We start from the raw sequence: 23,755 nt of genomic DNA on the forward strand, positions 1-23,755 counted from the left end.
AGAGGATAATTTAGGCCCAGAGCCAATATGTAGCCTACCACCTTCCCAAAAAAGACACGTCAGAAAAAGATGCATTAAATAGATGCAAGCGCATTGTTTTACTACTGAGCTTCACGTAATAAGTTGCACAATGTTTTCTTTCAACTCTATGGCGCCCTGAAATTTCCGAACATCTGAAATCCAAAAGTGCCCTTGGTTAAATGAAGCCTATCTCATTGCAGGGATAAAAAAATGTAGAGACAAAAATGCTCAGTTTTCAAAGTGTAACTACAGGCTTGATAGGTAACAATGAGTTCAATGTAAAAAAGCTGTTTTAGTCTCAATGTATTCATGTTTGATTGAAGAATTAATTTGATGGAATTAAAAACTTTTATTTTGCTGATAAGCTGTGCGCTGATATACAAAGTAATAGCGGCGCCAGTAGCAACATTGCCATACGGTGGAGACTATGATGAAATCGACTATACAACCGCAGTAGACCCATTAGAAGACAATGATTTAGTAGAAAATAGGCCAGTATACACAACTGTTTCCGTGACAACAACAGAACAACATACCAGTACATTAGCAGTATGGTTGATGGACAACAAATTTGCAAAATATTTTACATCACCTGGTCAGAAGGACACTTTCGTTGAAAATTCGAAGCAAACTTTAAAACCTGATTTAACCACAAATAGCGTTAAAGGTGAGCTGACGTAATTGGCATTGTTTAAAGTTGCTAAGATTCACTGCTTGGAAACAATAAAGTATTATTTCATAATACCGCATTAAAAATAACAAACAGACAAAGCAGTTGTAATTTTGTGTATTAAAGTAAGCAGTATTGACCGAGTGCAGCGAGCTATAATTTTTTTCCAAAATAGACAAAAGTGCATTTTTTATGGTTTTTGTTTGAGCGAATTGACCAAATGTACTTTCTAGGCTACCATCCTGTCCCTTTTTCTGGCCATTCACAACTGGCCATCGCTTTAAGGTCTGCGCACACGTTTTGTTTTCCGTAAGGTAATGATGAAACTTAGTTACGCTGCAAAAGCTTTATAGGTAGTGGGTTGATTGTTTATCGATTGTATATCTAAACCTCCATTTTGCTCTGTTTCAGGACAGTGAGCAAAGTAGGCTACAACCACACTAAAAAATACAGTGCAGGCTGAAGCAAATAGGCCTACAGCAATCTTAAGCCAAATACTTCTGTGCAATTTAATTTCGATTCTTTCAATAAAATTCTTTCCTGCGTTTTTAGATCTGATTGATTTTGGACAAAACGGAGATGATGAAAAAAAGACAAGCAGCGTTTGGAATTTTCTTGATGATATTCGTGTGAAAGAGGAAACACAAGAAGAAGGTTTGTGATTGAACAGTCTTATCAGTTATCAATAGGACAACGTACCACGATTGTGTATAATATGTTGTTATTGCAAGAGCTCCAAAATATATATAAAGCCAACTGTAAAAGACTTTTATTGCTGAAGCCGATACAAGTCCACAAAAAATAAATCGTACTATGTGGTCCTACGAAAAAACTAAGCTAAAGAAAGTTATGTAGGCTAACTGCCAGTAAGAGTGAATTGATAAGGGAGAGTGAGGTAGGCCTAAAGCACAACGTGGCAAACCAATATTCGAATTTCTCAAGGATTGCAAGAAACAGCACCATCATTTTCAACGACGTTAAAGATCGTCATACCATAGATTTTCAAGTCTCATCATCATCATTAAGTTCCTTCCTCTCGTCGAGGGTTGGAGGCAATGAGACGCCAAGTTTCTCTGTTGTAAGATTTTTCTACCGCAGTTTTGTAGTTAAGTCCTGACCAGTGTTCAATATCATTAGTCCAAATTCTTGGTGGTCTGCCCCTATTTCGTTTGCCGTTCATTTTTCCTTCTAGTAGTTGCCTTTGAATAGAATTATTGCTAATCATGTGGCCAAAATATTTCAATTTTCTTGATTTAATTGTTTGTAGAACTTCCATGTTGGTGTGTATTCTGGATAGTACATCTTTGTTTGTGATTTTATCCTTCCATGAAATTTTAAGCATTCTTCTATAAATCCACATTTCAAATGCCTCAAGTCGTTTAACCATCTGTGATGACAGTGTCCATGTTTCTGCATTGTAGAGTAGAGTAGTCCATATATAGCATTTCGCAATTCGTTTTCGAGTGTTGATGTTAACTTTGCGTGTTGTTACTGTCTTTTTCATTTTTACGAAGTTGTTTCTTGCTATTTCTATTCGTCTCAATATTTCCGTATCGCATCTGCCATTTTCAGTTATTGTGTGTCCCAGATAGGTAAAGCTTTTGACTTGCTCGACCAGCATTCCGTCAATAGTAATATTTAAACTTGGTACATTTTCTTTTCTTGTAATAATCATCGTTTTCGTCTTGTTTGTGTTGATTTTCATGTTATATTTCTTTCCAATATTGTTCACTTTTTCTATTATTGTTTGGAGAGCTTCTGCTGATTCCGCCAATTTCAAGTCTAAATTTGGAAAATTGTAAGATTAGGTTGCTGAGTTTGGATTGTTTGATGAGCTCAGTGCAGCTCTATATAAATATTTCAACCCTGTAGCTAAGATATTCTGTTTATGATTGATTTTGAGCTGCATTTAAGGAATAATTCAAACTCAAGTTAAGTTATTTTTATATTTTAATAGTCTCGTAATCTCTCTAAAACGTTTCGTAAACGTCTCATCATTTTGGTACAGAAGTCTCGTTTGAGGTAACAATACAAAGAATGCTTGCTTATTGGCTTTAAGACGAGTCGCGGTTTCAGAAAACGGGCAGGCCTAAGATTTGCAGCCGCACTCAGCTATCAACTATTCTTAGTTACCAATAATAGCTCAAATTGATTTGTTATTTCTATTGAATGAAAACGTTTTTGGAGACCCTGGTGTAGTGGTATAGGTCTAATCCAGCAAGAAATCAAACCAAAAACTATAAAGTATAATTAAAGAATAGATTAACTTCAAAGCTTCAGCAAAGTCAAGCTCAATCTATTTGCATGTTTCAAAACAATCAAATAACTTTAAAGCAAAACAAAAAATTTGCTCCGCTTTATCCCAGCCGTGGGGCAAAGTGGAACGAAAATTTTGTTTTTTTTAAATATGTTGTGTAATTAATTGTAGAAGAGACAGTGCTGAAAGAAGAGAGCTAGAAATCTGAAGAGCATCTTGTAACATTTGAAACACGGACACATTTGTTATATTTTCAAATAAAACCTTGAATTTAGTATTGATTTAAGATTTAACACTCAAGCTTTAGAAATTTACTTTCTCAAAGCTTTTAAGTTATTTTAAAGAGCTATAAAGTACATTTAGCCTACAGTTTAAATTCAAAATTTTGTCAGTTTTTATTCATTATTAGCCTTTTAACTGTTTGCATAACGGCAAGACTTGTGCATAGGCCAATAGCTATAAGTTTACTATACTGTATAGTAGTGGTTCTCAACCTTTTTGTCTTGGTGGACCCCTTTTGGTGCTTTCGAAGCGGTCGCAGACCCCTAAAAATTTCTATTTGAAATTTTGGTATATTGCGTCTCCTTATGAAATCATATGTTACATAAGTTTCGAAGCAACACACTTAGAAGAATTTGCTGAATTCGCAACGCACTTGACGTTTGATGAGATTGACGAAATTATGTTATAAGTTAACTTATGAGGTGTATGTTGGCACACAGGATCAAACATCAGTAATTTATATGCTCATTTGATGTTTTTCTATACATTTTATCAAAAGGTAATAGAATACTTGCGACCGTTATAAAGAATTTCTCCCTTTTTTCGTTTGTAATCAATATTTATTCGTTATAATCGCAGTCACATTGCAAAACTGTGAGTGGTTATAGACTGCTGACTCACGTTTGCATTTCTAAGATTGATTAACAACCTGCTGTCTCAAAAGAATTAAGTTGAACTTAGCCGACATAGCCTTAGAAAGGTTTAGAAAGAAAGTCATTTATATGATAAGTTATTTTAGTTAAGAAACCAAACCTTTGTGCCATGTCCTTTGCAATTTCAAACGACGCGCCAGTGCGTTGCGACTTCTGAAGGCTTATAGGCCTACATAAACAAAGCAAAAACAATTTTTAAATTTTGTAATTTATCAATCATGCTGAAAACTCGGAAACTTTCATGGACCCCCTGAAATCGCTTCACGGACCCCTTGGAGTCCGCGGACCCCCGGTTGAGAACCACTGCTGTATAGTATATGCTTAAGAGTATGCGGTAATGTCTTTAGCACGACACTGAATAGCACGCTGGAAGGTGGACACAAAGATTGACTTTCTTGCCTTTCGTCCACTTAATCTAAACCAGCTTCAAATATCGAGAGGATTAGGCTATAGCCTACATAAAAAACAACAAAACTGAATTTCATTCAAATAAAAATCTAAGTTGCAACTTGCAAGCAAAACCCTTTAAAGCTCTATTATAATATAAACTACGGTACGATAATTCTATCATTAGGCTAATTAACATATTTATAGTCCTAACACCTGAAAGCAAAGTTACACTTCTCTATTTGCCTTAAATAAACTGTAGACTAAACTGCATTTTTATATTGATCAATCATTGTATTTTTTGGTAGATCTGTTAGGAGTTCATCAAGTCAGTTGGGATTCTGATGTTACTGAGGTTTCAGTAGTCTTACTCACTCCATGGACTCTAATACAGATCTTTTTTGCCGACAATTGGCTTTGGATTTTCTTGGTTCTTTTATTTATTCTTCTTTGTTTCTGCATCCCGGGAATGGTTATCCAGGTTTATTGCAACAAGTACTATCATTCTTACAGGTAGGCTTCTATCAACACTATTTATCTTTTCTCACTATCTTGCTGGTGTTTGTTCTTAAAATTAATATTATTACTTTAGATCACTTTAGTAATAGGCAACGACAAAGCGCGTCTAATAAAACGTTTTTATAAGCCTACATACAGTAGACTTAAATGGCCCTTTATCAAAACCTTGTCACTTCATTGACCACGACCTGATTTTATTGTTCCATTGGTAAATAGCCTTCATCTCGATCCAATGTAGTGATTGTGAGGTTATACGTTATCAAGAAAATATCAGCAAGGATTTTAGTTCGTCGATTGACGCAAGAGGCGTTAACAGGTTGAAATTCTATAGGCCTGCTAGTTTTTGCTTAAACAGTTTCTAGGTCGATGATACTATATTTTCTTTTTTAAATGTATTTCTTTCAAGAACAGCAAAAAAACATGTCAGTTTTCAAAAAGCCCTGGCGTCAATTAAACTGTTTGATCCTTCTAGGTACATTCTCAAATCATTTGTGTTTGGCTTTACAGCGCATAAAGGCATCACTATGGCTTTGTTTACATCTGCACTATTTTGCATGTTAACTTTTTTTGTGTTGCAAGATTTTGTAAGTCAATTATCATAACGTTTTTCGACATATTCTTTGATCAGCTGATCTTACCCCATTAGATAGTCTTGATCAATACTTTATATGCTTATGGTCTCTACTTTCAAAAAATATCTTTTATTTAAAGAAAATAGGATAAGCTATGTGCATCAGGCAATATGTTTGTTCTTTCTGCTGACATTATATTTAAAACATAACAAATCAAAGATACAATGTATACTTTTTGTTTAATTCTAACCAATGGGAGATGACTTCAATAGCAAGATTTCAGATTTCATCCAGCAAGTAACTTAGTTTTAGAGGGGATAATTTCAACAAAACACAATGATGTCTAGGTCCATATGAATCCAATCTTGTAAAAACACTGTGAATATAGTTACTTTTCTGTGGTGTAGAGGGGTTCGCCCCCTTGGGTCCGCCACTGGATTCTATCAGTTCAACATAATTAAACGCTTCTCCGTGTTTTCTCCACGTTACGTTACAACTAGGGACTAACTACAACTAAGATTAGTGGTTCGATTGGTCACATTACCTTGTTCAACACACAATGCAGGAGAGAAAAGCAACAAGATGAGAAGCCAATTCCAATTGAAAAGAACAACATTTCTACAACTAACCAGAACGATCACGAAGTTGATTATCAAGAAGAAAATGGTATGAAATATAACATGTCCATTCTTTCAAAACCACATGTGTTAATTTAAAAGATGTTATTTTCTTAATTTTAGCTGCTCTCTGCGTTGGGTTCTCATTCTTCAAAACTCTACAGTGTCAGTTCACCAAGCAAAGCGCTAATCAATCTTTTTCAGCTTGTTCTCAAAAGTCTTGCGCAAACCGAATTTTAAAATTATCAAAAATAAATAAATTGGTTGTTGGATTTGAACAAAATTGTCTTATACCACTCTAGTCTATGTAAAGTTCTTAGGCTATATTCCGTATAGAATCGATTTAAGGAAGTTTAGGATCATGCATTTGATAACATTACAAGCCAGCACATTTTCGTCTTAATTGGAAAAATATTATTTAGTACTTGTGTTTACCTAATGAGTTACAGTCAAAAAAATGAAAGAGTTAATACACAAAGCAAACTCATTTCAATGAAGGCTATAGATTAGCCCAGCATACTTGTTTAATTTAAGTGAACTTGTTTTCATGTAGATTCCGCGTCGTCATTTTCACAACTAGACGAGCAAGAAAATACAGTAAAAGAGGAAAATGACAAAGATATTAACTCAACAAGATCTATATTGAATTCTGCTCAACTAATACCCGAAGAAATCATTTCTGTGATTTCGACTTGTGAATCACAGCCGGAAGAATCGCCGGCTCTCCATAAAACGGAAAAACCGTTGACACTCAACGAAACGGAAAAATCGCCGCTACCTCACTACCGGATAGATGTATATTCCGGACCGCAGGTACCAATATATGAAACGCCCCCTGCATTGATATTGCAAGAAGAGTCACCTAAAGCTCCTTCATCACTTTTTGAAACTCCTTCTGTACCATCACCTGCAACATTTCCGTCTAATTCTGGTGTGGAATACAAGCCAGTAGAAGTTTATCCCTTGCACAAGCCAAAACTTGAAAACTCAGAAAAAGACCAAAACACGCAAAATGAGAAAGCAGCTGCTATTGGAAGAGAACAAATAGTGGAAAGTAACGCTGCTTATAGTCTAGAAACAAGGCCGCCCCAGCGACAACCCAAAGAAAAAGTCAAATCCAAACCGCCGACACGTCCACCAAAGCCAAAGCAATACAAAATTCGCCCATTCACTCCTGTCGACATGCCTAAAGTAGATCACAATGACTCCTCATCAGAAGATAAGCAGCACAAACCGCGTCGGAGAAAACAAAGAAAACATCGCGAAACACAAAAACCTACTCGACAGAATCCAAAAAAACCAAAAGAAAATCAGCAAACACGAAATCGTCAGCATAAGCACAGTACAAAAGAACAAAGCAAACCATCTCCAAACAGCAAGAATCCGGAGCTCGAAAACAGTCAAATGAAACAAATCAAACGCCGAAAAGAACTACTTCGACAAATTATCCAAGGTTTGAACGAAGCCGAAATGTTGCAATGTAAACTTGAACGAACAAGAAAGTGGACACGAGATCAAAAAATACAAACCAAGAAAGACAATCAGTCTCGTAACAACAGAAATCATGAATTACACGATTTAAATAAGTCTAAACGGAGTCATAGTGAAAATAAAAGACAGCATTCTCTCAGTCACAAAAACAATGCATCTGCACCTGAAGAAACTATGAAGCCGAAGAAAGACAATAAAGCTTAAAATTGAAAAACACTAATTCGTGTCAATTTGCTTATCAAATGCTTAAGCTGTGACATGCAATGATAAAACTTTAACATTTTAATTTAACTCGCAAACTTGTTTGATGAGCTTTTCCATTGCCTCTCTTTCAACTACAAATCCCAGACAGCAAAATGCATCGTTTTTTCATTGATTTAACCTCTGCAGACGTTGATTCAATGTAAAAATGACGAATTTTGCTGTCTGGGATGTTTGTGGCCGTTCTAGAACAAAGACATGGACAAGTTACAGAGACAGTATAACAGTAGCCTATAGGCTACAATGCGTAAACAAAATGGATAGGCGTAGGCTATAGGCCTAAGTTGTATTTAATATTGTTAAAGACCCTAAGAAATCATTATTTGGGGCAGTGGATTTTAGTAGTAGCTGGTGTAGATAATGGCGCACTAGCAACGTTTGAAATCAAATCTGAGTTTCAATTGAATGTCGAAGTAAAAGTGGCTCTATCGAAAGCATGCGGCAAGCGTATAGGTGTCATGCGGCCCTTAAACAATTTGTATGCCAAAGATTCCCGGACAAAATCGGTTAGCATTTAAATGCATCTACGTTTTATAAATGCATTGCATTGCCCTAGTCAAGCCGTAAATAAATATGTTGTAGATCTACAACGTCCAAGTGCAGGTCAAATGCATTACTATTGCTAACTTGTAACAGTTGTAAGTATAGGCTGTAAGACAGTGGTTCCCAACTGTGGTAGGCCTACGCGGAAGTCCTCCAAGTGGTAGGCGAGAAATTCACTGAAGTTGATAATTAATAGTTAGTGTCATAATCAATTTTATTCTAAAGGGATTCAAGCGTTTATCATGCAACACCTAGGTCAGTGACTCTCAAACTTTTTTCGCTGCAACGCTTTTGGAAAAGTTTGTTGGACTCGCGACTCACCCAGCGATAGGAATTTCATTCGTTTTTATTCATTTGTTTATGTTTTGAGTCTTCATTTGTGTGTTGGAAAAGTGAATTATAATTACGCCATGTCATTGTTAAACCATAATCAATTGCTACGGTTTCGTAATAATGAGTTCTTATCTATTGTTGTCTAATGAGTTCACTCCTACTCGATGGAATCAAACTAAAAAAAAAGTCTTGGTAAAATACTCTGCTTTTGAAATAATTACTTTGCCTTAATTGACGACATATAATTGCCTGCTTGATGAGGTTTTAATAGGCCTAGCCTACTGCGGTAAAATTCCTTAGAATTTTTGCATGCAAAATTAGAAAACGAGTAGAAAAAAAAGTTAGGCAGCCAATAGCGTTGAGAAGGGTTTGAACCCAAGTTGAATTTAGAGGCCTGTAGGCCTAACCTTTCCACAGTGCCAGGCAACTTGAAGAAACCACCGCTTAATTTTTTGCATAGCGTATAGTGCATTTTTTTTCGGAGGTGTTTTGATATGGGCCCCCAGGATCACATTGATACCAAATTATAATCTTAACTGCCCTGGCCACAGTAGCAGCAATGAAGTTTTTTATTGTAGTCTACAACAGGGCTACTCAACTGGCGGACCGCGGTCCAAGTCTGGACCTTCTGGGTGTTGATGGTGGACCTCAGGCTTATGGAAGAATAAACTCATTGTCACGTTTTAGGGCCTCTTTTAAAAACAGATTTCTAGTGGGAAAAAGTTATTTTTCTGTGATTATCCTAGTAACTGGGGAGCTTCGCCCCACAGACCACCCAACTTTCTGTCAAAAATCCAACTCGAGTTACATTTTACCTTAAAAAAATGGTTCAGTAGCACTGATAGTTTTACTTACGTGGTTGCGTGTGAAATAACTTGTTCACCGGACCGCTAAAAACATTCAACTTGTCAAACTGGACCTTTGTTAACATTAGTTGAGTAACCCTGGTCTACAAGGATTAGATTGTTTCAAAAACTCAATGCTTGTTAACTATATTTTCATTAAAACCGATAGTTAGCTTAACTTTTAAAGCATATAGCCTAAAACAAAAAGAATTTATAACATCCTATCTTAAATCACTGTTTGAAAGCTTCAGATATTTTATCATTTGGTTGTGACAATATAGATCAGAGGTGACGAACCTGCGGGCCGCATGCGGCCCGTCAAAGAATTTTGTGCGGCCCGCAAAACAATCTGACAATCGCTCATGCATTAAAGACATCTCAAAGCTTGTTTTATGCCTTTAAATGAACGGGCGCCACAGTGCTCCGCACCTAAATATCCAGACACCACAGTGTGCGCGCCTATTTGACCAGCTCCTAACTGTCTGCGCCTAAAAGACTTGCTCCCACGATTAAGAAGTTGTGTGGATCAATAACTCATGTGTAATCGACAAAGTGGCCCGCGACCGCAAAAAGGTTCGTCACCCCTGATATAGATAGATAGTTGTTTATTGGCCGCTGCGAAAAAGATGTACAATAAATTAAAACACAATGTAGCCTACAGTAAAACTGTTGAAAAGATTACAATAAAAAAATGATGATAGCATCACAGCAGCGGGAGGCTGCGAAGTGACCGTTCAAGGTCTTCAAGTCAAGCAGCCACCCTTTAACTCATCAATGATAATTATAATTGAGACAAAGAAATAATAATAAATAAATAACGGTGAAGCTGTCCAAGATGATAACAAATTAAAAAAAAACAGTATCAAATATCAAAATAAATTCCCAAGCTTCTGACAAGGAATTCAGAAGAACGGGAATTCAACTTGGTAATGTCGACTTCCAAGAAGATGTTTAAAAAAAGTTGCCATTTTTTTTCAATTTGAAGTAGAGATGATACTTTGAGAAGTTTAAACGATGGTCATTGTCCATACAAAACTAGCCAAAAACTTGGGATTAAATGAAATTGGTTTATAACGTTTTGTGATCAACTTATCTTGCAATGGCATTTGTAGCCTAAACTTTTACGTTCTAAAACGAAACCACAGGCAGTGGCGCCGCCAGACCTTCAACATTGGGGGGGCAAAATATTGACAGTGCAAGACAGTAGCATAGTCAAAAATTTTGAAAGGGGGGGTGCTGACAGCCTGCGGGCGAAGCCCGATGGCGTGTTCGCCGAAGGCGACATGTAGCGGCGGGGGGTCTGGGGGGTCTCCCCCAGAAAATTTTGAAAAATTTCTTTCAGTTTGGTGCATTCTGAGAGCATTTTCAACAAAATTGTGGGTATGAATATTTCTGTAAAATGGTGCTGTCCGGTGGCATAGCAAAAGGATAAGATAATGTTTTCTTCGGCATTTTTCGAAAATAAAGCTAAGTCTCTATGTTTTCTTGTTGCTAATTCCAGACTGAGATATTTGAATGTTTGGTACTGGCAAAACTCGCTCTTTTAATGCAGTTTCGTTTAAAATTAGGCAAACTTTGTTTTAGAGACATAGGTTGATTGCTTTTTTTTGCGAGATTATTACAGTTTTAGTAGGTCAATTTTCTCCTTGGTTGATTCAAAAAACGATCTTATTCCGGTAAGTCACTAACTTTTATGCTCTGAAGTCAACCCAAAGTTTAGAAAATGTAGCGTCATAGAGGTCATACATCTTGATGAGTGTCAAACAAAAAGCTTTGAGACAATGAAGTTACTTTAGGCTATTTCTGATATATTCAAGTTTTGTATAACGAATAGCTGTTTAGATGTTAATCTAGATCGAACAAGCGATCTCAGCAGTTGCAGATGGCTTGCATCCTTGCACAGTTTGACGAGAAACTACATCATAGGCTACAACTTTTCTTGTAAACAATGTATTAACATCCGTAAATTCAATTTGAAAGGTTGAAACCCCCGAACCCCCTTCCCTTGGCTACGCCACTGGTGCAAGACATGCAAGACAGTGGTATATTATTTAATTTCTCTTGTTTTCTACCAGAGCTGGAAAAAATGTTTAACTTCCCGGGAATCTGTTTTTTAGAGAAAAAATTTCCCGCGGTTTACAATCACGATAATGAGAACCTTATATTTTACTGATCTCCGGAGCTGACGTAAACCTTAAAAGTCATGTCGACATATTCTTGATGCCCCCCTTATCGAAAATTGTTCTTTGTAATACCGCTTTGAAGGAGGATTACGACTATGAACAAAAGAATAAATTTTAAACTTCATTTTGAATTGAAAAGACATGACGTAATGTCTTCCAACCTTAGTTATATATTTTTTCATTACGTAACGTCTTGTAGGAATAAATTGAAAATCAGTATGATCACTCAAAATGAAAGCAATGGGACTACGAATCCTCACTAAACCAATCAATCAATGGTCTTGTTGCACTGAAGATGACAACCTTATATTTCATTGATCCCCGGAACTGACGTAAACCAGGCATAGATCTGTTGACTCAATGCAAACCCTTTGAAGGTTGGGGGGGGGGGGGGCTGTCAATTCAACTTTTTTGTATCAACAGTTGTATCTCTAAAACCACTGAGGCTGCAACTACGAAATTTCTTGACTTTTCCTAACTTTTATTCACTTCTATTGAGCTGAAATTTTGAGCGAATAAAGGTTATAAATTGAAAGATATAAGGCATTTCTCAGCACATCCTCTGAAATATTTCATATTCTATTGTGAAACATTTTCCCACCAGCTGGATGAAAGTAGCCTAATTAATTTGGCCCATGTCTCGTTAATCCTAACTGTTTCACAGCGTGAAGGGCATTGGCTGTATGTAAAATAATGTAAAAAAAATTAATCACAACATTACTATGCACGTTCTTCATTACTCTACCAAAAAATAATGTGTAAACTCACGCTACAAATTACACTCATAAGTGACCTCAACATTTCAACGTATATGAGCAGTTTTAAAATTCACATAGTTTTAATTTTCGGATATGCTCAGCGTGAATAATTTTACAAAGTGAATCACAAATTTTGAAACCATGCCAAAATAACAGAGATATCACTCCTAAAGCATAAGAAGAATTGACAGCCCCCCCCCCAAACTGAGCAAGATTCCAGGAGCCCAACCTTCTAAGGGTTAAAAGTCATGTCGACTTATTCTTGATGCCCCCCTTATCGAAAATTGTTCTTTGTAGTACCGCTTCGAAGGTGGATTACGACTATGAACAAAAGAATAAATTTTAAACTTCGTATTTGTATTGAAAATACATGACGTAATGTCTTCCAACCTTATCACATTTTTTTCATTACGTAATATTTACCACCACCAAACCACTTTTGACGATCGAATTTGTTAATTTATTATTCGGTAAAATGTTTAGATGATGTCACGTCATTACGCTGATTTGAGATATAATTTCATTCATGACGTCGTATGGATGAAAAACTTTTACAAGTTTTATACTCTGCTGAGATTAAAGAAGAAACATAAATGATAAATATTGGAGAAATTGAGTCTCCTTTACAACTTAAGAATCGAACAACGCAAAACTGCTGAAACAAAACGTTTTGTTTAAGTGAAAGAATCACTGCAAGCAACCAATGCCAAAATGCGCGCGGAAGAAGTCATGGGAGTGTGAGGGATCAAAATTTTAACAGGTTGTTATTTTTCTACATCAATGTGACGTTAGTTAAAACTTTAAAAAGTCTACATCTTTGCTTCTGTAGAAAATCTTTTAATCTACTGTACAATTTAGTCATCAAGATTTTCCATACTTTTTTTAAAGAAAGAGCTTTTACCCCCCCCCCCCCCCCCCCCCCCTTGCAACTTGAGTTGACTTACTTGAGGTTGGGATCCAAATATTAAAAAAAAATATTAATATGTATTAATAAAAAAAAAAAATTAAAAAGATGATGCCCAAAACATTGGGGGGGCAGCTGCCCGCCTGCCCCCCCCCTGCCGGCGCCACTGACCACAGGTTTGAAAAATGTTTAACTCAGCCTTTGCAGCTAAAAAATTCTGAAAATGAAAACTACGCCTTGGAGATATAAAGCATCATTCATACGTCAAGGGCGATACCCATGGAAACAGATGACCCATGTTGAATTGTTGATGCGCAATCTGCTTCAAGCGGAGATGCTGATTGAATATACTGTATATCAAAAGATAAATTTTGCAATTTTTTTGTTGTAAGTTCTATGTAACTTAAGTTTGTAAACATTATCGCACTTTAATGTGTTTGAATAAGATGATAAAAAATTGCTGTAAACTAGTTTTGGAATCGTTTTCAATGGGATAAGCCATGGGTTGCCACTTTCCGCCCCGTTAGCTCAGTGGTTACGGGCCCGGCTCAAGATCACGCGGCGCTGGTTTGACTCTCGGGGTGTGCGCAGTTGAGCAACGCATTTCAGGACTGCTCTCCATTCAGCGGCAGTGAATGGAATAATTACCCGGCAACATGACTTCAACAATCGGAAAATTTCACTCTGCCAATCTCGGTAACCGGCCCTGTGTCAAGAGGCTCTACTAGTATGCGAAACTACCAGGAATAACCTACCAAGGCTTTGTCAGTCCGAGGATAAAAATTCAAAACCAACCAAACCGTTGGTGGTGGGTGCTGGCGTTGGGGATAAGGCGCTCTCTTTTCAATCATGCGATCCTGGTTAGACACCCAGCTGAACTAGTTCTTGAAAAACTGTGCAGAGTGCAATCGTGCAGAGTAGAGTAGCCTACCTGCGCAGAGTGCAATCAATTGGGTGGGCGTATGGCTGCTGAAAAAAAGGTGGCCAAGGCTCTCACCCCCACTCTCGCCTATGCCGAGTATGTTACAAACCTTATCTTTTCATCAGCCGATTCTTGGATTAAATACGGGACTATACCTTTACCTTTTTTGTACAGTAACTGCAAAGTAACACTTCACCGGAAAGTTTGAGTAAGAACATCTGGCAGCACTTAAATTTAACACATCCTCTTCTTGGAAGGTGGTTGAACATCTGCACTGGTTTTTATGTTCGTGTGATTTGTCCATGATCTTGTCACGTTCTTGCGTTTGATGTTCAACCTTTCAAACTTAGCTTTGAAACCCATCGTGACATATTTCCATCAGCGATGCACATTTTTTCCAAAAAGTAGGCGAGCCTAAAGAGATTTGATTGGTTGGTTTTGAATCTTTATCTTCGGACAGACAAAGCCTCTGATGAGTAATTCTGGTAGTTTCGCATACTTGTAGAGGTTTGTGTGATATAGCTTATGTTACATTTTCTGCTATGGTACATTGAATTGAATGTAGAGCTAAGTAGGCTATTTCGAAAATAAATTTGACTAATTGATTTACAGAGACTGTTACCGAGACTGAAGTTTCCGTTAGTTGTTGTCGGGGAATTATTCTATTCACTTGGTGCCGCTGAATAAAGAGCAGTCTTGAAATGCGCTCAAGCGTATACCCCAAGAGCCGAACCAGCGCCACTTGATCATAAGTCGGGCACAAACCAGTGAGTTCAGTTGTTTTTATTTTTGACCATCCCAACGAAAACAATACACATCAGCATAGCAAAGGTCTAAAAAAATGTAGAAGCGGCAAAGGTCAATAGCACCCCAGAGAGTTCCGTAAGAACCAAAAAATTCAGAACATTAGAGAAAAGTTGCAACGGAATCTTGGAAGGAGCACCAGAAACCTTGCTAAAGACGCATGAGTTAGCCGCTCAACAGTCCACAGGGTGCTGATAAGAGATCTTAAGGTCAAGCTCCACCAAATTTCCAAACGACAACTTCTTTCTGATGCCACAAAGAAGAGGTTTAAAAGTACAAAGCTTCTTTTAAATAAGCTTCTTGATGGCACGCAGCCACAAGTTATAAGGACTGATGAGAAATTATTTACCGTTCAAGCTATATGCAACAGCCAAAATGATCGAAATTTGGATTAAATCTAAAGATTCACTGCCTGTTGAACGTCGAACTTCATTTCACGAAGCAAAATCCAGCTTCGGTAATGGTGTGGGCAAGAGAGCAGAGTTTGGGATGGAATGGAATGGAAGACTTTTTCTCCATTTTTTATCCTGGGATTTTCTTCCATCCCATCTTCAATTTTATCTCAAAAATGTCTTTCATCTTCCATCTGAAAATTTTGTTATTCCTGTATTGTAGCCTATATATCACAAGTAGCCTAAGCCCACGAACTAAAAGGTAAATTTGAGTTGAACATTTAACAGTAGGCTAGTATTTTTCTCAGGATTAGGCTACGTAGCTTACAGTCCGGTGTTAGAAGTTAAACTAAAAGACATGCAGTGTATACACAGTGTATACAGCAAGGGTGTCAAAACTCCGGCCAGCAGGCCAAATCCGCCCGCGATTCCTTTTTGGTATGGTCCACGCCTGTTGTTACACAAAGTGTTATTTCTGGCATGCTGACGCACAGAAATCATGCCAATTCAACGTGCGTTTTTAAGAAGATTGGAGAAGACAATACAGTACTTTTTACAGACAAAAGCCAGGCGAGAAAAGTTAGAATCATTGTTTCGTCATAATTGCAAAATCAACAATTATTGCCTGAAGAGCAGGGCCGTAGCCAGACCACAGAGCTAGGGGGGCCAACTTTTTTTAGGGGAAGGCGAAAAAATTAAATCATTATAATTGTAGCTGTTGCTCGAGAATGTTGGAATTTTGCCAGGGGGGAAGAAATTTTTTTCAGGGGGGGCGAAGCCCCCCCTGGACCCCGACTGGCTACGGGCCTGCTGAAGAGTATAGTAAAGAGTGATACGATTAAGCAGTCAATCATTTTCTTGCTAGCAATTCCAACGACCGCTTTCGAGATTGTGCCGCATTTGTAAAGGGCTTAGGTCTATTGCTATTCACCTCATTCTGCTTGAACCCTGATGAGGCTCCTCCAGCTCACCTACAGGTAATTGAGCTTCTCTGCGACGCCGAAGCCGACAGCAACATCTTTCTGTCGTGCCTTTTTACCCGCAGCAAGATAAATACAAATTTCCAGCGATGCAAAAGTTTCCTTAGAAAATCATGAGCTTTTGGCACAGAGTATTTGTGTGAGCAGACGTTCTCGGTTATGAACTTGAACAAGAGACACTTGAGATCAAAGCTGAGCGACTACTTGGTATTTTACGCTTGTCTTCCACTAACTTCGAACCAGACTTGACCTATTAGGTACTGTATAGAAATCAAGACGTCAGTTTCATCCTTCACATTAACACAGCTGTGCTTTGCAAGTTTCTGGTAGAAAACAGACAACTGATACAGCCTTACTAATGACATCCGGTGATATGTAGCCTATATAACAAAATACCTAAACCTGTATAGTGCTTTACTGTATGAAAATGACATTAAGTGTAGATAGACAATGAAACATCATCGATACTGGTTAGGCTATATGTACACTAGCGTACCTAGGGTAGGCTATGGACCGTATGGTAGGCATGGCTCGAGCCACATTGATAGGAGCGCAAACATCGCTTGGTAAAAGTTAAAATGTGTGACTTACACGTTCTTCAAAATCTAATTAGCGTACAGTAAAATGCAAAGATCAAAAAGGAGTCTTTCTTTTACTGTAGCCATTGTTAATTTGTTAAACAATGGAATTGTGACGTTGCAAAAGCAACATTGTGTCTCTCCTTGTTCATTTTGCTTTCAGTCAGCAACAATTGGAAGTTTAGTAAAGTCGCTAAGCAGCGTTTAGTTGAAGCTTAGAAGTAGTAAGCCTACCAGAACTTAGCCTACTTATTCATTTTCATAAGAATTTATAAATATAATCTGTTGTATGACTTCAATTTGGCCTGACCAGAGCACTCAGTCTGTTGTAGGAAGAAATCAGCATTAAAGTATTATTGAGCCTATACGCGTGATTAGCCATATGAAATTTTGAAACCAAGAATTGGGCTAGGTATGATTTATTTTTACGTGCTGTGCTGGCGCTGCCTATAGCACTTAGCAGTCTGACGTTTTGAAGTTTATTCACAACTTCACAAGCTGTGCTTTATGAATACATTCTAGACAGCAAATTGCTAGTATTGTACCGACTGCTGTCTTATATTCGTCACCAGCCGGTATTTTGCGGTGCAGTTCAACGTTCTCATAATTCTGTATCGTTTAGTCTACTTTCAAGTTTTAATATTTTTAGCATTGCGTCTGGCAGCACTCGCCAAGGGTGACTGATTTCGCCTATAAAACAGACTGGTGTGGTAATCTTCTTCCTTTTTCAATCAACACACTTCTGATGGAATGACGTGACGTTTCTGAATCCGCCTTGATCGCTTCAACACGTGGCGTAATACAAGATATACTTCCTGAATTCTCAAATTTAGTGTTGCTTTCAAGTCATCCAACCCAGAAACGTTACAGTATCAAGTCGTGCCAGCTTCAAATTATCACGTGCTGAAGACCTCCTGACATTCATAGTTGAATAAGGGGGTGAATGCGTCTTTCCAAATCTTCGAATTGCTTTGCAAATAATACTGACGATGGCAGTATCTATTGCAACCTGCGAGCGACCTTTCAGTAAACTAAAACTGATCCTGACATACTTCCGAGCATCATTGAGTCAGGACAGATTGTGTGATCTAGCTTTGATGAGTAGGTTATAGAAAAGGAAGAAAGCGAACACTGACTTTGATGAAATCATGGACAAATTTGCTTCGATAAAGGCACGGAAAGTGTTTTTTTTTAATTAGCATGCAAGTTGTGTTGTTTAAACAATAGCTGGATTTAATGATGTTGACAAAATTCAATGGAACAGCGTCTTTCGAGCGCCAGTAACTATCGTAATATACCACATGCAACAAATAATTTCATGTAACATACGGTACCTTCCAAACTAATTGTGTTTCATTTACAAAGAAATTGTCGTTTGCCGTTTCAATATGTTGTATGATTTTTTTGTAAGATTGTCAATTTGGCTGGCCACTACTACCGTATGATAATGTGCCTATTTGTAGATGTTATGGTCCTTGTGAATATTTTATACAATGATTTCCTTTGCTCAGAAGTTTTGCTTATTTTGTTGTTTAAACGTAATACATTTTATTGCGGTCACGGTCAATCAAGGGTTAAACCACAGTAGGCTTCCACCCTTTGTGTGGGGACAAGTAGATTGACGTGCTTTAGTTGTAGTCCGGGGCTGAAAGTGGGTTTTTGAAGTCAACCTATACTGGAATACTGAGTGGAACTTTTTTGTAGAAATAGTTACAGGGGTCCTATAGGAACAATTTTAGAAATGTTGCCACCTTCCAAACCCTGGGCAACATCCCGATTTCGTTCGGTTTCCAAAGTCAGTAAAATCGGGAAAATCTGCCAAGACAAAATTTGGAAAAAATTTCAATTGATCCAAACATAGGCATGTTACATATCATTTTAAAGGATTTTTTGTCCAGATTAATAGTATTGAGGTCTTAAAAGTTCTAATCACTTTGAATTTAAGTTATTTAAATTAACAATTCACAATTTTTTTTATAAAAAATCGTAAGAAAAAGAGGGATTTGGAGAAGCATTATTTTGAAAAACTGCTGAACTCTTCTTTTTATTTAACAAAATACATAGTCATTCTTTAGCAGATAAAAGTTCTTCGTCGCTGTCACTCTCACTCGGACTATTGCCAACATTCCATTCATTTGCGCAATCGCTGCATATACAAAAATCGGTGCAGCCAATTTTCGATTTCGAAGAGGAACATGCTTTTGTGTTACATTTCGAAGCTGAAAAAAGAAAAGAGTTTGTCTTAGAGTTTTTCATGGTCGTGATAATCCTTGTCTTTTTACAACTAAACATGGCTGTCAATCCATTCTTCTAAAAATGGATGGAGCAGCCAAACTGAAGGGTAAAACAATGAATTCCTGTATCATGTGACGTGACTATCGATCGAAAACCATCAGGTAATGAATGAAGGCATTTGTTTTTTACCAATCTCTACCGATTTATTGACATTTACTTTAGTACCAGACAGCTGACCAGTATAAATGTTGCAAAGAGCACTTTTTGGATGGTTTGAAAAATCGAGAGGATGGAGGCATGTTTCAAGAAAGTTTTGGAGCTTTACCTTGTCTGTAAGATCTGCTTTCATCCTCTTCTTTTTCTTCCTTGTGGGTTGACATTGTACATTCTTGATTCCCTCTGATGGCATCCAAAGATTGGAGTACTTCATTGCATGAGTGTTGACTTTTAGCCCAGATTTGCAAGGTTCTTGGCTTTGTTGTCTTTCCGATGATTCCATTAGGACCTTGGCCGAACTTCATGTAGGAGGTTTCAATCATCATGTCAGACCAAATACCATTCCATATGCCTTCTCTTTGGCGCAGAATATGTTCTCCCTTCAAAAACTGGTCGAGGATTGTTGGTGGTAACCTTGACATTGTCAGCAGATAACATAACCCAAACCTTGCATAATTGATATGTCCAGCAGCAAAGAAGTAAGGAATCATTTGGTGACATGCATAAAGATGTAGGGGAATTCTCCTTCTCGTTCTGCTCGTACAAACAACATCATAAGCAGAACTGACCGTATCAGATTGTTAACCCAATGCTCAGTAATCATACTCTTCTGTGCTAAAAATTCCATTCTTTTCTCCAGATCTTCAAAGGAATATACATCATCTATGAAACTCTTAAGCAATTCCATGACAGCAAAACGTAGTGCGCGCATGTTCATAGGGAACTTTTTACCAGTCATCATTTTCGGTACACTTGCAAAAGCAGATTGTAACCAAGGGACAAGACCACTGTTTTCCATTAGAACTCCAACACATCCTATGAAACTCATTAACCAGTGCACACCACCAAGTCTTGGAATTATGTGGTTCCATCGTAAAGCATCAGACCAGATAACATCTAAAGCTCCTCTGTAAAGTTGCTGATCCAATGTGAAAACAGTAAATCCTTGCCCTGATTGAACAGTGATTCTTTTAGCCTCATGCATCACAGTCAAAATTGTTGAGGGATCAGATGATGTTTTATCGATGAGTGGTAAGAAAGTTACCTTGGATTTTGGTTTTAACGAGATGCCAGATTCTCGCAGCTGCCTGCAATTATATCCATTGAAGTCAGGAGATAGGTCTGATGCATGATACTTCTTAATAAATGAAAGATCCTCGCATCTACTTCTATTCAAACTCAAAGCTTGATGACACAATATCTTCAGTGGCAGTATTTGGTATTAGCAAAATGATTCTGGCATAGGGGGTTCTTTTGCCCCTTGAAATACTTCATTTCAGTTTCTTTCAGTTCAACAATTTTTAAGATCTCTTGTTTCAGTCTCGGAATGGGTGTCTTCGACGGTTCAGATTTTGGTTTGGTTGGGCAACAATTGTTGCCATATTGTGCGTTTGTTTTAAGCCATTTTGGGAATGAATATGTGCATCGAAGTTGTCTGCAATTATTTGGATAAGACCATCTCTCGACCTAACTTCATTATCGTTGTTGTCACTTGATGCTGCTGCCGATATTTTGAAGCTTCGGAATTCTTGATTATGTAGATGTGATCCCGTACTCATGCAAGTGTTCAATCAATTTCCTGTCATTTGCTAGAAGTGAAAGTGCCAATTGTAATTTTGTGAAACGTTTTGTTACCACAGCGGTCAATATATATGTCTAATCACAGCAGCAGGTAAACTTCTTTCGAAAGTCGGAGATATATTTGACAAGAAAGTCATCAGAGTCTCGCTGCATTCATCCATGAGATTTTCGGGTTCAATAAAACTGTATTCATTCTTGGAATGTGGCAGCTTACGAATCTCTTCCTTTATTTTTTTGAAAGGACACTCATTGACGAATCAGCGTCATCGTTGTCGGTTTCAGAAACAGCCTTTACCAAATGGGACGCTTTTCGCTTCAACATCATAATGCTTGCTACTCCTGGACAAGAAAATACATAGATTTCTTCATTATTGTGATCCTTCAATTTAGTGATAAATCTTGATCGGTTTTCTTCTATCCCTCCTTGGGCCCTATACATCTCGTGAAGCTCCAAAGATGACCATGATTTGTCTGGAAGGTTTCTAATTGACCTCGAAACGTACTTGAAAGCAGAGATCTCTGGTGAATTGATAGAATTATCACGCTTTGCTGATGCGATCTCTTTGGGGTTCTGGAACAACTTTAAACATTTTTCATGATACCTGTATAAATTAAATAAACAGAGCAATGGGCAATTAAAGGCAGTTGCTTCATGTTATAAAGAAGGAATATTGCACCACACAGACAAAAACAAAGTTCAGAGAAGATCACTGTGCTACCTACCAAAAAAATGCTGTACGTTGGTAGATACCCCTATATTTCAAAAACTATAATGACTCATTAATAATAGTAACACTGATACCGCGCCTCTGCTGCATGCAAGTCGCTACATGCACCTTCTATTCTGATTCTAACTAAATCTCCAGTTGCATCACCACGTTCCAAACATTACTAAAAGAAATATTATCCAATTTTAAATATGCAAATATCTAATACTAATCACTAAATACTACTCTTTAATCTCTAATTGAACCATGGCCAAATCCCAAAGAATTAAAAAAAGTACACTCGGAGTTCATTGACTTTGTATAAAGCAAGATTTGTTTTGTAACTTGACAAAACTTTTTCCAGACAACACAAAATTCAAATGCAATTACCCATACTTGAAGAAGTAGGCTACGTCTTTAGGATAGCTTTCCCTTTCCATGATCAGCAGTTCTGCACAAGAAGCTTTTGTTCTTTTCCTATCTTTCTGGATGCTTTTATCCTTCTCAATGTCACATGCTTCCCCACATATTAGACAAATTTTCTAGAAATCAAAAAATGTACTTGAAGATCGTTTGCTATACGTTTCACATATGACGTTTCTTGATTTTTGTTCTTCCTTTTCAGATATCTCCCGATATGATTGTTTGATGTATAAGTAAGATAACAGTTTTGATGGTAATATAAGGCATTGCTTGAATCCAATGTTTCATGAAAGTGATCACCTCTTCTTTCGTTGCATTGTTTTACTTTTTCTTTACGTGTCATTGTCAATTGTGCCTCCACTAGCTTATGCGTATCAGAACAATCCAATATACTTTGAAACATACAAAGGGATTCCATACTCTGCATATTTAGACAATTTACTTTTTATTTTCTGAAAAAACGAAAAGAAATAAAATGAGAAAACAAACTCAATGCAAATATTCCAAACAAGGTTAATGAAGACATGCCATAGCAGTTTAGAATGAACTTCACAATGCAATACCATGTATTCATGTTCTATTTTTACACAATTTGCCAACAACATGAACAAATACTAATGGGAGAAAATGTGATAAACTGATCAGAGTTTTTTGTAAATAACTTAAGACCTCAATATTATTAATCTGGACAAAAAAATCCTTTAAAAATAATATATAACATGCCCAGTGGCGTACGCAGGATTTTGTCAAGGGGGGGGGGCTATTGACAGTTGCGTAGCCAGGGATTTGTAAAGGGAGGGGTTTGACAACGGCGGGCGAAGCCCGACAGCGTTTTTGCCTGAGAGGACACCCAGCGGCGAGGGGTCTGGGGGGCCTCCCCCAGTAAATTTTGAAAATTACTTTGAATTTGGTGCATTCTGAGAGCATTTTCAACAAAAATGTGGGTATAAATATTCCTGTAAAATGGTGCTGTCAGGTGGCATAGCAAAAGGATAAGATCATGTTTTCTTCTGCATTTTTCGGAAATAAAGCTAAGTCTCTATGTTTTCTTGTTGCTAATTCCTGGCTGAGATGTTTGAATGTTTGGTATTGGCAAAACTCGCTCTTTTAATGCAGTTTTGTTTAAAATTAGGCAAGTTTTTTTTAGATTGAAAGCATCATTCCCAAGCATAAAGAGACTGAATGCATGATTTTCAATATCGTGATGTCACACGCGTGCCAAAGAGGGGGTTGTAACCCCCAAACCCCCCTGGCTACGCCACTGGCCATTGATATCCCAGACATCTTCATGATATCCCAGTATGGTTTTAGTTTAGACTTTATCCATTTTTTTCTCACTATAATAGGCTTACAGAACACTACGCTACATTCGCATACCTGGGTTGGGGTTGGTGGATTGGGCTATGTATTTCGTATTAGCTTAGTCTATAGAACAACATTGTTAATTGCTCTGACAGTGCAATCCAAAACATATTAAATGCCTTAATCTACGTCGTTAACTACTAAAACATTTTTAAGGGGAAGGGGGGGCCATGGCCCAATGCCCCCCCCCCCCTGCGTACGCTAGTGAACATGCCTATGTTTGGACCAATTGAGATTTTTTCCAAATTTTGCCTTGGCA

The 23,755-nt window shown here is 37.5% G+C and overlaps 1 protein-coding gene across 1 annotated transcript; it reads left to right on the forward strand.

The window, feature by feature from the left end:
• Positions 1 to 231: 231 nt before the first annotated feature.
• On the forward strand, positions 232 to 8,761 carry LOC145783377 (uncharacterized). The gene is made up of 5 exons (XM_082595233.1): positions 232 to 688; positions 1,244 to 1,345; positions 4,579 to 4,783; positions 5,927 to 6,027; positions 6,532 to 8,761. The coding sequence occupies exons 1-5, from the start codon at positions 355 to 357 to the stop codon at positions 7,671 to 7,673; spliced, it is 1,884 nt and encodes a 627-aa protein (XP_082451359.1). The 5' UTR covers positions 232 to 354; the 3' UTR covers positions 7,674 to 8,761.
• The last annotated feature ends 14,994 nt before the right edge of the window (positions 8,762 to 23,755 follow it).

Source organism: Aplidium turbinatum, chromosome 14 (assembly GCF_918807975.1).
Source record: "Aplidium turbinatum chromosome 14, kaAplTurb1.1, whole genome shotgun sequence".
Lineage (NCBI taxonomy): Eukaryota > Metazoa > Chordata > Ascidiacea > Aplousobranchia > Polyclinidae > Aplidium > Aplidium turbinatum.